The 15835-nt window shown below is 31.7% G+C and overlaps 1 protein-coding gene across 4 annotated transcripts in view; it reads left to right on the top strand.

Annotated features, from left to right (window-relative positions):
• Positions 1-11252, top strand: part of LOC145263723 (ras-related protein M-Ras-like) — a 111526-nt gene extending 100274 nt beyond the window's left edge. For all 4 annotated transcript variants that reach the window (XM_080120690.1, XM_080120691.1, XM_080120692.1 and 1 more), the window contains exons 5-6: positions 416-495; positions 7451-11252. In XM_080120690.1, the coding sequence (XP_079976816.1) occupies positions 416-495; positions 7451-7520 (150 nt within the window). In that variant the 3' untranslated portion in view covers positions 7521-11252. The remainder of the gene's footprint in view (positions 1-415; positions 496-7450) is intronic.
• Positions 11253-15835: the final 4583 nt, after the last annotated feature.

Below are 15835 nucleotides of genomic sequence, written 5' to 3'. Positions count from 1 at the left end.
ATGTTATAGAAAAAAAAATGAATGTGCATCCTGGCTTTCCTTCCTATGTTTGTGTCTGCTTATGTTGCTTACATGGATCATTTAAATCACCATGACACTGCTCCTGCTCTCTGTTAAAATTTGGAGGGAAGATTTTATTTAAAAAAAAAAATTTGTTTCCTTTGCTTTACCTCAAACAAGCCATTTTATTAATGAAATGGAAAAGGCTACTGTGATAGAGGCTAAATTTATTTTATCGGGAGAAACCTGGGTGGGGAGTTGGACAGCAAGATATTTGTTCAAATTTTACAGTTGATTCATCGAATCAGCTAGTCAAGGAGAGGAAGATTTGTGGTAGGAGTTTGTTTTGTGAGGGGTGGAGGCTTGCACTCTCCGAGTACTTTTTTATTTATTTTTATTTTTTTTCTATTTGCAGATCAATTATATAGAAACAAGTGCCAAAGATCCTCCTCTAAACGTAGACGCTGCATTTCACCAAGTCGTCCGTATTATTCGGTAAGTTGTTCCCATCAATGCTTATGTTTTATATCTGTTGTTTTTTTGTTTTTTAATTAATACTAATACGATACAGCGGAATATTCTGAGCCCATAACCTCTTTGAGGGCAGAACCATTCTTGTAATAGAAAAATGATCCAAAAAATTGATGAGGAAAGAAATAACTGCCATAGAAAAAAGAAAATTATCCAATTTCGAATATCAAATGTAGTTGTCCCAAGCTAAAGCTGGCAGCATCAATCCAAGAAGAAAAGTTTTGAATTGTAAAGAATTTCAGTTAAAGTATTGGTAGTATTAATCCAGGTAGGATCAGCAAAACATAGTTCTCTTCTTATATCAAGATGACAAGCTATGATTGAAGAGTTCAAAGAGATTCAGTATATTTTATAAAGCAATTCTAGTATCTGATTGATTTGTTCTTATATATATATATATATATATAAGAACAGATCAATCAGATACTAGCGGACGGATGTCTATTTAAATACGCATTCCGACAGTTTAATTTCGGCCACCGATTCCGTAGTCAGGGGGTAGGACTGCCGACTGTCATCACGACGGTTCTAGGTTCGATCCTCGGCTTGGGAGAGGTGTTAGTCTAGCGGCACTGATGAGTTGTGAAACAACGAAACAGGTCTGTATGTCGATGACTAAAATATATTTTATATATATATATATATACTAGCCTGGGTTCTCGGCATTACCAGGGTGTTTGGAGTGTGTGTTGAGAAAATAAAAATGGTAGCAGGCAAGCAGGCTCAGACCCACACCGCAAAGGAGGAAAAGAATGTGAAAAAAAAATGTGACACCTTTGCTGTTGTGCCCATTACCAAACCGGAAGTGATGTAGGTTTAAATTAACACTAATCAATCAAAAAGAGGAGATGACTTTCGAAAATATCAGCAAAAAAGCAAACCCACCCTGTAGAAAAGTACCCAGTTGAAGGTGAAGGAATTAATGTGTTTAGCCAATTTTTCGATATTTGTCGTCCAAAGGGTCGAACTTCAAAATGATACCAATCTTGTGAAAATCCGACGCCTCTGTCGAAAGTTTTAGGCATACATACATACATACATACATACATACATACATACATACATACATACATTTAAAAAGACAGGTGAGATTTATATTATAGATAATATATAATATAATATAATATAATCGTCCAAATCTTGTTGCTAGGATAGGGTGGGTTTCCTTGCTGCTATGGTTGCTTGGAGACCTGGGTAGGTGTACCAGTCGAAAATCCATTCTCAACAATCAAGCTGACAGGTGCAGGGCCAGGAACCAGCCCAGTACCTGTCAAACTGAGGTACTCCATCTGGTCCACTTTCCAGGCCTTGCCAGCTGGTGGCAAGTAAGAGTGGAGTAAGTTCATAGCTTACTGCCTGAGGTGCCCTTACCAAGCAATTTTTATTAAGTCAGAGTGCCCCTTCTTTAAAGGCACTGATTTGAGATACCCTACCTTCCGGCTTTATGTCACATCCTGCTGCGGTGGGAAGCAAGTAAATATCTATCCTCTTCTAATGTCAAAAGTATTGCAACATTGTCACTTACCAAGACCAAAGGCCACTTGAGGATGAAATTGGCAGTTGGATAATAGGAGAGTACTCTGAAAAAATATTTGATTATTTATATTATTCGAATTACTGTTCTTATCGTGAGTGTTATTCTCAAAGCTTTTTGGCCGATGTAACCTCTGACCTTCTTCAGGTGTATCTTGTTGAACTCAAGAATCTTTCTATTGAACTCGGGAATCTGCACGGAATTTTGAACGGCACATTTTATTTAATCCATGGAGTAAGCATGCTCTCGTTTGGTCAGACATGACCGCGTAGAAGTCTTAAATAATTTGCATATTGTGTTCTTAATATTATCCGCACTTAGGATTGAACCCTCAACCTCCAGAAGTGGTTTACTCAGAACTGAATTTTACTTAATACTTTATCTGTTGCGCCAGAGATTCTTGCAGACATACAATGTTTAATTAATTCAGAGAACGACGCAACAGATATTTGTTGACATTGCAGGTAAAAATACCCATGTCTGTAGGGGAAACATTCCTGCAGTAACATGTTCTACAAGTGAATAAGAATCTCTGTTCATAGTAGCTCTATTTGATTTTATGTACACAGAGGACAAAGAAGAGTTTTTTCCAGAGTTGGTAATAGAACTATTCCTTGCTGTGACGGTTTTGGAGATATGGGGTGGGCACCAATTGGAGCTCACTCGAGCAGCTATCCTGGAAATATTGATGGAGAGGAGAAAGACTAGTAACAGCTCTTCTATGGGAAAGTGGCTGTAAGGAAGAGAATAGATCATCTCCCACTAGATTGTGAAGTCGATTTTGTTGAGGCAGAAAAAGTACTCTGAGTGGTGTCTCCTCGTATGATCAAACCACCTCTGCCAGAAGAAATAGATATCAACGGTTATCATTGCTACATCGCCCCGCCCCCATGCTCATATTGTACTAGCAGGGAGACCTGACGTTGCCTAAGATTGAATGAGGATCAACGAATGTTCCACACTTCCAAAACTTTTATTGTCATGAAAATCTGTGAAATTATCCATTTTTCAGTCAAATCGATTGATTGCCTGCTCTAGTCAGGGACCCACCATGGTACACTGGGAGGAAGCTTTACATGCCTCCCCATGGTGATTTAGTTCGCAGTACATTGTAGTTTACATTGCACTGTAGAGAACCTACTATTGATTTTATAAAATTATTTTTCTAATGACTTGAATCAAAGTTTAAAATGCAAAAATCAAGTATTATGGTTCAATTATGCTTTAAACAGAATATCATTTCAATCTTGTCAAAGAACCTACTGTTGATTTTATACATCGAGTCCTTTTGCTTGTGCAGGGGATAAAACTTCTCAAATACACTTGTGATGTTAGGCTGTTCAAAATCGGACTATTCTGTTCTTTAATCGGATTTTTTCGATTATCGATTTTTGATACTTGTCAGAGGTATTTTGATACAAAACCAACCGAATATATGTCAGCCTATGTCACGGTAATATATATTGAGCGAGTTTTTAACAGTATTTTGTATGGGTTTTTTTTTTTACTCGTTTTCCCAAACTTACCATGTTCAACAGAGTCGGGTGGCATTTGTAATTATCAAATACATCAGTAAACACTATATGTTTTTTGAGCTGAATAAACATGTTACAATAAATAAAAACACTAAAAAATTATCCAGTTATGTAGAAAAGCAACTTATTTTGCCTTTGATAACATTTATATATTTATTTATATTTATATATTTATTTGTATATTTGTTATTTGACAACGTTTTCGAATCTATGTGTACAGTAATACAAACCCGAAAAATAAAATGTCCACTTTTTACTCTTTACAGTTTTAAAACCAAATGGACTATCAAATCCACAAACTAAATTTGAATCCAATCAGACTAATAGGGTCAACTTACATATTAGTTAACATTAAGGAAGTTATCAACTGCTAATTTCTTTAGACAGAATTTTTACTCAATAAATATTTGTTAATGAATAGGGATTGTCATCCAGTATTAACAAACTTAATTTTTTATATCTCATCATTCATCTATATATATAAAAGGCAAATGCGGTGCGCACATTTTTGTATGTCCAAGAAAGGCTTTTTTCGCTGGGGTTCTCGTGGGAGTGGAGAGGGAGGGTTACTATGTCTTAGAACTGTTTATATACCGTCTAGATAATAATATCTACGATTTGCGAATGCACGTCGTATCTAGATTTATTTTGATCGACTTTTATCAAATTTGCGCTATTCCGTTGTGTCGCGTGTTTGTTTGGCTTTTTAGTATAAATAAAGTGAAACTAATGAACGAAGGTGATTCCTCGGCCTTTCTGCTACGGACGTCCAGAAAGCAAATCAGCTTTGATCAATGCGGTGAAAACCGTCATACAAGACAATTGCTATTCATTTGGACTGATTTTCCCCCACCATCTTAGAGAAACAAAACAAAATATAAAAAAAACTGCCTCGCAGCCAAATTTAAGTGCAGGATTTCATTCCACGATGGCATGATGTTTGACTTCATTAAATTTATGCACCTGCCAGTTAACTTCTTAATGGTTTAATTTCAAACATTATTATTGCTGCTGCCCCCGTAGCATTGAGGTAAATCATCACGGCCTTTTTTCGGCCTTCGCCTCAAGGATTTGGGTTTCAGCCTACCTGCCTACCAAAACTTTTTTTTTTTTACACTTTCAAACATCCGGGCACCCTACTAAGAACTTTTAACAGCGTTCGTTTTTTTTGGGGGGGTTTCCCATCACATTTGCTGTTTTTTTTTAGTTTTTTTTTTTTAGTTTTTTAAGAATTTTTAACATTGTTTTTTTTATAATATTTAAACAGGGTTATTACTTCGCTTTGTTTTGATTTACCCCCCCCCCCCACACACGCATACACACACCTCTAAACATCCGGCCCCCCCCCCCAGTCTTCTATATATATAAAAGGCAAAATGGCCATGCGCGTTTTTGTATGTCTAAGAAAGGCTTTTTTCGCAAGGCTTCTCGATGAGGTTACATTTATTTAGAACTTTCCTTATACTTCCTAGATTATAATATCTACGATTTGCGAATGAACGTCGTCTCTACATTTATTTGGATTGACTTTTAAAAAATTCCCTGGTTCCCCGTGCTCGTTTGTCTTTTTCGTATAAATAAAGTGAAACTGAGTGAAACAAATGCAACTCCCTGGCCTTCTGGCCGGGATGTCCAGAAAGGCAATCAGCTTTGATCAATGTGGGGGAAACCCTTCATATCAGACAATTGCTGTTCATTCGGACACTGCTAGAGTTCCCTCTTTTTGGGGGAGCTGGTTTTCCCAACATCGTGATGAAACAAATAAATAAAATGTCAGAAAGCCAGATGTTCATTTCTGTGCCTTTGTGAGCTCATTCACTTCTACAAGTAAACTTTTTGATTGACATCACTTCACTTCCTTTCACATCATAGCATAGGGGTAAGATGTCAGCTTTTCTTTCACTTTTTTTTCTGCCTTCGCATCAGTCACGGGTTCGAGCCTGCCTGCCTCCTAACATTCTTCTTCTTTTTTTTTTGTGCTCAACACACACCTCCAAACACTCGGGCAATACCAGGCACCCCCAGCTAGTATATTAATATAACTTAAGACGATATAATCATTGATCTCTGGAATTTAATAAACGATATATATTAATACCGTAGTACCTTTAATGTACGTACATGTGTCAGGTTTCCAGATTATAAATTATTCGATTGGGCGATTCTATTTATTAAAAAGGTTGGTTGGTTGGTTGGTTGGTTGGTTGGTTGGTTGTTTTTGTTTTACAGCATATCAACCCTTTTCAGGTTATTTAATGCCGAATCCAGTTATTTTGAAGAAAAATTATTTAATAGAATATATTTTTTGTTTTCAAGTCGGCTTCTATTTAACCCATAGTTGGGACCTTAACAGGTACTACCACTCCAGGTCAGAGTGGACCTGGGAGCAATGGCAATCAAAGGGTGGCTCCACACTCCCCAAAGCCCGCAAGCTGGGGCCTCACCATTAGATATAGTTTAAGGTCATATCCAGGACGTTATTAAAAAGGAGGATAAAAGGTGGTAACATATTGCAAACATTAAATTAATATATTGATATGCTAATTTTATGTTCATAGTATAGTGTCACCTTCTATTCTCCTTTTTTAACGAATAAGATCATCCAATCACGGAAGACGCAATGTAAAAAAAAGATCAAAATAAAAAAAAAATGGTTTCGCTTTTTAGCCTACATGAAACTGAAATATACCTTCTTGGTTTTCTGGCAATGGATCCAAGTGTAGTATCTGTTCTGTATAAAGATGGTATGATGCTATCGTGGGGTTTCCGTTCGCGCCTGGCGTCCGTACAATGGAAATATGTTTTAGACTCCTATTGGCGATAAACTGTAATAACCAGATATATTCTGACACTACTTTAACTAGATTACTAAGATAAATACTTTTACAGTTTTAACAAAACTTACAATTTACAATAATACCGCAAGGTCTCCATTCATGTTGAATGTCCACAGAATGCTCAAAAGCAATGTATTACATGTGAAAGATGCAGCTGTGTAATTTCCATGGGTCCCACTAGTATAACTTAATACGATATAATTATTGATCTCTGGAATTTAATAAACCGCAAGAACTACATATTATGAATCAAATATCAGTTACAATAATAGTAGCAAATAAAATAAGCAGAAGGATTATTATTATATTTCGAGTGATCTCAGAGGAGGGGGCGATAATGTCTTCCATATTCATTTTAAAAATAAAAGTTTTTTATTTCAATTTGTATAATAAATATATGTTTATGAACGTATAAAAATAAATCATTGCAATCAAAATAATAAATGAAATTACTCAGATCAAATTACCAAAATTTCAAACATCATAAAAAAAAAAAAAACGTATCCAATACATAATATTCCCAGAATAGTTTTAAAGGATTTTAAAAAGTGTTTTCAATAATTCTTTTTTAAAAATAATTAATTTCAATAATTCTTTAAAAAAAAAAAATTAATTTCAATGATTCTTTAAAAAAAAAAAATTAATTTCAATGATTCTTTAAAAAAAAAAAATTAATTTCAATAATTCTTAATTCAAACAAAACTGAAAAACTTTCAATGATTATTAAATAAAAAAAAAAAGAACAATCAGAAAAGACGTAATAAAAAAAGAGTACATGCACAGAGGAGATATGGGCAGGAGAGAAAAAAACCGAAGGAACTGATTTGCCTTGTTACTGCTTCTGGTAGCAGCCACGCCGGAAGTTAGGAAGTACGTTAACTGATTATAACCCAGAAAATTTGAATAAAAAAAAATTTTGTCTATTTTTTTTTTAAATCCCACATCATCTTATCTTGTTGCTTAATTGATTTTCAAAATTAAAAAAATATTTTTTTAAATTTCTCTTTTTGCAGAGAGCAGCCGCAAGACTTTAATCGTGTTCGTAAAAGGAAAGGAAAGCGAACAAGGTGTGCCATTTTATGAGGAAGGGTCACCCTGAAGTGCGGGTGAGAGACGTGACAAGTAACTTCCAGTGGTGCCTCTCTCTCTCTCTCTCTCTTTTTTGCAACAGACACATTCTGAAGGATGTCCTTCTTGTTGATTGGTCCATCTGAACGCCCACCATCTCTGCCATCTCCACCAATCAAATTGTTAGCAGGCTGTTCCACTGACGAGCACCAAGTAATGTTGTTGTCAATAATTGTTCATTCAATACAATACAGACTACAAATATTGGCTGCTTAAAAGAACAAACCACCAAAAACATTTTCTTATATTTATTTATATTTGGGAGGGCAATGTGAAATTAGTAGCCATATTTTTTTTTTTCAAAATGTGAAAGGTAGTCACTATTTAAAAAAATTTTATGTTGAAAATGTGAAAGTTAGTCGAGTTTTTTTACTTGGAAAATGTGAAAATAAAAAATGGTTACTGTTTTCATACTTAATTTTTTATAATAACTTTTTTGGGGGAAATGTGAAACTTGATTGCCATTTTTTTTTTTTTCGAAATGTGAAATTAGTAGCCCTTTTTATTTTAAATGTAAAAGGCAGTAACTATTTATATTTCTTTTTGAATGTGTAAAAGTTAGTAGAGAATTTTTCTTTGGAAAATGTGAGAATAAAAAAAATGGTTCTATTTTCACATTTAACTTTTTTAATGATAACTTTTTGGGGGAAATGAGAAACTTAGTTGCTATTTTTTTTTTTTTTTTTTTGCAAAATGTGAAAGATAGTAGCTATTAAAATTTTATTTTTTTGGAAAATGTGACAGTTACTAAAGATCTTTTATTTGGAAAATGTGAAGATAAAAATGTTTACTGCCTCCACATTTCATTTTCTAATGACAACACTTTTGAAATATGAAGGTTAATTGCCTTTTTTTTCTGAAATGTGAAATTAGTAGCCATTTTCTTTTCAAAATGTGAAAGTCAGTAGATTTTTATTTTTAAAATTTGAAAACAAAAAATAGTTACTGCTTTCACATTTAATTTCTTTTAATGGTAACACTTTTTTAATTGTGAAAGTTAGTTACCATTTTTCTACCCTTATTTTTCAAAATGTGAAATTCACAATGTATTTTTTGAATGTGAAAGCTAGTAGTAATTTTGTTTGGAAATGTAAAAATTAGTAACCATTTTTGCGTTAACAATTCGAAACTTAATAGCCATCCATTTTTTTCTTTAATGTGAAAGTAGTAGCCATTTTTTTTATTTATTGAGAAATCACTTGTAAAAAAAAGAAATTGGTTCAGAATTTTTCTACAGCTTTTTTCATATTTATTTTTGAAGTCATCTCATCAACATTTTGTCGTTTCGGGTCAAAAACTGTCAAATATTTTTGTGTGTTTGTTGTCTATTCAGCTTCTACTCTTGCTTCTGAATTTTGTTCTAAAATATGTCTGATGCATAAAGATATATATCAGACCAAGGCGACGAACGCAAGGCGAGACACTACCCGCCATCATGCTCTGTTGATTCTATGTCTACATTCTCCAGATTTAGATTCACACATGCTCTATTACTGATATTTAGCACTCTCCTCTTATAAATATAGCAATTAATACAACTAATATATATATATATATATATATATATATATATATATATATATATATATATATATATATATATGAATCAAATTCAGAGGAACCAAAGGGGAGGTATCTGACCCCTGACAATTTTTCTATATATTTTTCTCTAAAATATTTCAAATTAGTTACTAATGTATTGAGCACTATTTAAATAAATGCTGGAAATTTTGCTATAATATTCATATATTCACCACAGCTGTTCTGTCGTTTCAAACTCATCAGTGTGGCTAGACACAATTAGATTTAATACCAGGACGCTAGTGGTTGACATGCAATGCCCTACTAACTAGTCCACCGAATTTGCTGTTTATATCTATACTGATATATAGATGTATAGAGAGATATAACTTAATTAATATTGAACTTAATTGAACTAAAAGATTAACATTATATATTAATTAAGTTCAACTATATTGATAAAATGAACTCAAGACCAGTATTTTTTTTAAAGTGCTCAATATGAAGAAGAGCTTTATAAATAAATTTGTATAAACATTGGAACAGCCTACGTAAATTAACTAATGTTTCTATGCACGTCCACTGGGCTGTCTACCAACTGTGGCAGCTCTATACATGTGTCTAAGCACAGAAAAACGAGTTAATTTGCATTGGCTGTTTCAATATTTACATTAATTTATTCACACACACATACACATATATACACACTCATATATATATATATATATATATATATATATATATATATATATATACACACACACACACACACACATATTTGTGTGTGTATGTGTAACTTGTTTCTAAATCAATATTTTTGTTTCAATTGGTCTACAACTGAGTTCGACATTCCTAGAAAATATTGAAATTTATTTTAGACCAAAAAAAGGTGACAGAATTTAATCAACTCTAAAATTCCAAATTTAAGTGTATTCCTATAGATAAACTGACCCTCATCTTAATCTATTACAAAAATAAAAAAGAAAGGTTATTGTTCTCTGCCTAGATGCAAAATCAGTTGCTCCTTTGACCCAGCCAACCTTTCAATCCATTCCATACTGATACACATGTAATAAAAACAAAAGAAAGAACATGTGTGTATCAACAAACATAACTATTTATAATTATCCAGAGACTGGAAAGTTCTTATTCAAGGGAGATAACTTCCAGTAAAGAAACTAACTTATGATATTACTTCTTATTGTAATGTTCAATAAGATATTTCCATATCAGACATCATTTTAGACTAAAGCAATTTTTATTTTTGTCCTAATCTGGAATGCCCCTTTTTCGGGAACTGGATTTTCTCCATATTAAAAACCAACCTTTTGTCTAACTCTGCCTTACGGAAAGGCAAGTAAATAAGGACTCATAAAAGGGGGGGAAAAAAAAAAGAATTTATATTTTGAAGGAAATGTTATTCTGCTCAATTGAATCTCTTAAAGTTGTCCAGAAAGTAATGACATTTTCTTAATCCCAATTTTTTAAACTGAAAAAAAAAAGGGTTCTTGTCCAGACTTTCCCTTATATGAAAAAACAAAAATAAAGAAAAATCTGTATGATATACATACTCATGATGAAACAAAACTATCATATTCCAAAAATCACACAAATTGATGAGGTAGTTTTATTTTTGTAAAGAAAATTTTTTTAAGCTATTACCAAAAATTTGTAGATATTACAACATAAATCGCGCAGGTTTGAATTATGTTAAGTTATCTCCTTTTGTTCTTTTTTTTTTTAATACTTTTAAAATGGCGGACAAGGCTGCCATTTTTTTGTTTCGCATAAAATTTAATTTTCTAATTTAAAAATAAAACAATTTAATCAATTTACATGATTTTGAAATATGATATTTTCGTTTCTTCATAGGTATGTACATCATACATATTCTTGTGTATTTTTTTTTTTTAATATGAGTGGAATTCTGGACAAGAACTAAAAAAAAAAAAAAATTTTTTAATAAAAATAAAAACGGTGATAGAAAAGTGAGATAAATCAAAATAATTTGCAAATGGCCTTGCATACACGTTTGTTAACATGTACCAAGATCATCCATGCTTTTGTAGTAAAAAATCAATATTATTAATTATCAAAAAACTGTCTCCATCTGATTGCTTTTGGAACCATTTATCTCTCTATTAATAAAAAATGATCTTATCACTTCTCATGTGTTTCAAAATTTCATACTTTAAAAATTATGCATGACAGACCGACAAATGAACAAAGCATTTTATAGAGATGCTTGGATGCAGCTAAGAAAGAAATCTCATTATAATAAAAACACAATACAGCTTTTTGAAGCTTTATTCAGATTGCAATAACATTAATAAATATAAATAAATATCTATAATTATCTATATAATGAAGAGTTCTCATTAAAGAGAGCTAATTTACCAAAAAGAGAAAGAACTTGTGATAATCATTAAAATGCAATTTAAATTTACCAATTTATCAAAACCCGGGTGAAAAATGAAAGCAAGAAAAGAGACATTTACCAGTAGAGATTAGTACACAAATTTCTGAAAAGGGACAAATCTAGATTTATGAGAACACAATATAGCTTCTGGAGCTTTATTCAGATTGCAATAACAGGTGCAAGTACGCTATAATAGCAAAATTTTGAAAACAAAAAATCGACAAAAAAACAATGGTTATCTACTGACTTTTTATATCAATTTCAACTAAAAACAATAATATCTACTTAATTGGTATGCCAGAAATATTTCAATATTACCACATTATTTAAAAAAAAAACATGAGGTTTCAATCTTTATCCTAAAAAAATCCTCGCCATATTTCTTTGGGAACACATGACAATAATAAGGGAAGTAACTCAGTTATGCAAAAAAACAAGGCAAGTAACTCATATTTATGATTTTTACCAGACAATTTATTAAAAAATCGGCAATAGTTACATGTTATTTACCTACCATTGAAACTCTCCAGTCTGTTTGTAGCCTAACATTTTATTTTTGCTAATTTTCATCAAAAAAGTTTTCTTTAATAACCCTATTGTTTTTCATAATTTTTGGATATATTCCTTATTGTAACATGACAACTAAGTAGAGACCATTGGTTTGCCTTGAAATTCAATATTAAAAATTTCTAATTTCACTATTATGATGTACTTGCACCTAATAACATTAACACACAAAGGCAACTATTTATAGTTATCTATATACTGACTAGTTCTTATTGAAGGGAGACGATAATCTCTAAAAAAAGGAATAATTTATGACACTGCTTATTACAATGCAAAACCTAATGGGGGACAATGAAAGACAGGAAAAGGGACAAGTCTTAATTTATGAGAACATGATATACCTTCTGAAACTTGATTACGATTACAAGAACAAATACAAACATTGGTAACTATTTATAATTATCTATATAGTGAAGAGCTCTCATTAAAGAGGGATAATCTCTAACGAGAGAAATAAATTGTGATCTTACTTATTAAAATTTAAATTTACCAATTTATTGAAGAGTTTTTATATACTGAAGGGATTAGGTAAATAATAGCTACTTGTAGGAACGAACTCAAAGAGATCGCTTTAGTGTTCCAGTGCATCTCCCTAGCTACCATCTAAAGCAATACCATATCTATTATGATTTTATCCTGCAATATCTAAGACTTATTGTGTGTATTTCATGCTTCTATTAGGTATATAGATTATTATTTGTTTTTATTTTTATGTTTTAAATTTTTTGCTATTGATCGATTCTTTATTGAAAAACAATAAATATATAAGTAAAGTTATAGATTAAACAAATGAAGACAATCTTTGACTGAAGGGTTTTTTTCAAAGGAGATAATCCTTGTACAGGAGTTTATATTGAAGGAAAGTACTGTTAGCTAATAATGCAAGACAAAACAAAGGAGTGAATTATAGCTTCTGGAGCTTTATTCAGATTACAATAACAGATAATTATTTATAGTTAGCTATGTATTGAAGAGTTCTCATTGAAAGAAGATAATCTCTAATAAAGAATATAACATATACAGTAAATGTACAAAATATGACTGGCAGATGGTTGCTTGGATGCATATAAGAAAGAAATCTAATTGTATAGCCTGTTAAGCTTTACTCAGATTACAATAACAGATACAAACATTGGTAACTAATGATAGTTATATCTCTACTGAATAGTTCTCATTAAGGGGGAGATAATTTCCAAGGGAAATAACTTATGACAATACGGTAATTCTGTAGTAAATGTAAATGCAACCTTTATTACAATCTGATCGACATCAGACATTCTAAGACCATTACTATTGATCGGCCGGATTAATTAAACCCATTAATTTTGAAGAAATGTGGTTCAACCCACCAAAGGTTAATGCTGTTGGATATTAACTAATTTTATTTGGTTATTTTATTTTTTGCTTTTTTTAACTCTGTTTTTTGCCCTTTTTTTTTTGACATTTTCTTATAATAAAATTATAATTTAATAGAATATATATTTTTTGGACTATGTAATGTAATCACCAGAGTGACAATCTTATATCAAGGTATTTGGATACATCTAAGAAAGAAATCGGGAGCTTTATGTAGATTACAATAACATTTGTAGTTATCTATATACTGGAGAGTTCTCATGGTAGGAAGATAATCTCCAAGAAATGTGATAACCTATGCTACTATTTATTACAATGTAATTTAAATTAATCACTTAATCATGTAAAATCTGGGTGAAAAATGAAAACAAGAAAAGAGACATTTACTGGTTAAGACGAGTATACAGATTTTTGAAAAGGGTCAAGTTTAGATTTATGAGAACATGATATAACATCTGAAACTTTATTCACATTACAATAATATATACTAACGTTATAGGCCCTGTCGGTGGGGCATTAGAATACGCCGACTGCCCCCTGCAGAGGGTAAAAGTCCCTCAATGGGGGTCCTGGATATGACCTTAAACTATATCCAGTGGTGAGGCCCCAGCTTGTGGGCTTTGGGGAGTGTGGAGCAACCCTTTTCATTACCATTGCTCCCAGGTCCACTCTGACCCGGAGTGGTAGTACCTGTTAGGGTCCCAACTATGGGTTAAATAAAAACCGACGTGAAGACAACAAATATATTGTATTAAAAAAGTTTTTCTTCAAAATCTTTGGATTCGGCATTAAATAACCCGAAAAGGGTTGATATGCCGTAAAACAAAAACAACCAACCAACCAACTAACGTTATACATGTATTGAAGAGTTCTCATTAAAGAGGGATAATCTCTGATGGAAATAACTTATGACATTAATTACCATGGTAACTCTACAAAACACAATCTTTATCACAATCTGATTAACATCAGTCATCCTAACACCATTACTATTGATTAACCAGATTCATTAAATCTGTTAACTTTGGAGGAAGCCCTACTGAGGGTTAATGCCGTTGGTTATTAACTAATATCAATCTTGCAAATAATGAAAACATCCCCAAAAAAACAATGTTTAATTAATTTCTTTTTGTTTTTTTTTAAACTCGATTTTTAACCTTTTTTTTTTTCAATTATTTTATTATAAAATTATAACTTTTTTGAATATATATTTTTTTTACTTCAACAATTTTGTAATTCAAATCATCAAATATCAACAGAAAATTTTTGATACTTCAATATTTTTTCTTTCTTTTGTTTTTAATTAATAAAACATTTTGAATTATTTCTTCTTCCTATCAATCTCTAACCCTTTTACTTCTCTTTTCTCCCGAGTAGACATATTTGTTGCCTATGTCTAAATGAAGGATATTTTGTATGCACGTCCCACACAATTGGAATATTTGGAAAAAAAAAATATATATATATATATATATCTATTAGTGATGGGACAATTCCAATATTTTTCCCTGATTCTGATACAATTACCGATTCTGATTCTTTATAAATCTCTAATTATTTAACTATTAAGTTTTTATTTTCCCTGATTTTTGTAAAAAAACACATGTTTAATATGCAGATATTTTCCTAAACGTCAAAATACACTTGTGGAGAGTGATCTATCGATTTTAGCTTTACTGATATTGCAAAATCAATAAATGTTTGTTATTTTATCATTATTACCAGCAATAGAAGATTTTACTTTAAACAAAATCAAATAAAAAAGACAACTAAAAGAATCGTTTTGGCATCGGAAAATGGACATAAATTTTTCCGATACTGATTCCCCTAAATCTTCTGATTTTTCCGATTCCAATTCTGATTAATCGTCCCAACACTACTATTTATATAATAATAATATATATTACAAGTTTCATGTTCATACAGATGTTATCATCTTTTGCGCAAGTTTTAAAATATCTGACCATCCAATAAGTAAAGATAGTGATTAGTGATTAATCTGATATCAGTGAAATAAAAAAAATCCAACTTTACCCATTTTAAAATGAATTGTTTCTAAATCAAATTATGTTCTCCTGTAGATTAAAACAACATAATTTTAAACTAGCGGGACCTGGAGAAATTCCACAGTCGACTCTTTCATATGTAATATATTGATGTTGACATTCTGTGGATGTTCAGCGTAAATGGAGACACCCTGATATTATTGTAGCTCTTTTGTTAAAACTACAAAAGTATTTATCTAAGCTAGCAAGGACGTGTGGCATAGCCCGGTAATAAAATACACTTAAATGTGATATTTTAATTTATGCAGATTTCGTACATATTATAGAGTCAATTTTTTTTATCGATTCTTATATATTATAAAGTTGTGTGATTTCAAAAATAAAAAAACTTGAGATCCTTT

This window comes from Euprymna scolopes, chromosome 39, assembly GCF_053919585.1.
Source record: "Euprymna scolopes isolate OS-2025 chromosome 39, ASM5391958v1, whole genome shotgun sequence".
In the NCBI taxonomy this organism is placed as follows: domain Eukaryota; kingdom Metazoa; phylum Mollusca; class Cephalopoda; order Sepiida; family Sepiolidae; genus Euprymna; species Euprymna scolopes.
The sequence above is the reverse complement of the archived record's forward strand: the minus strand, read 5'-3'. Positions and strand labels throughout refer to the sequence as shown.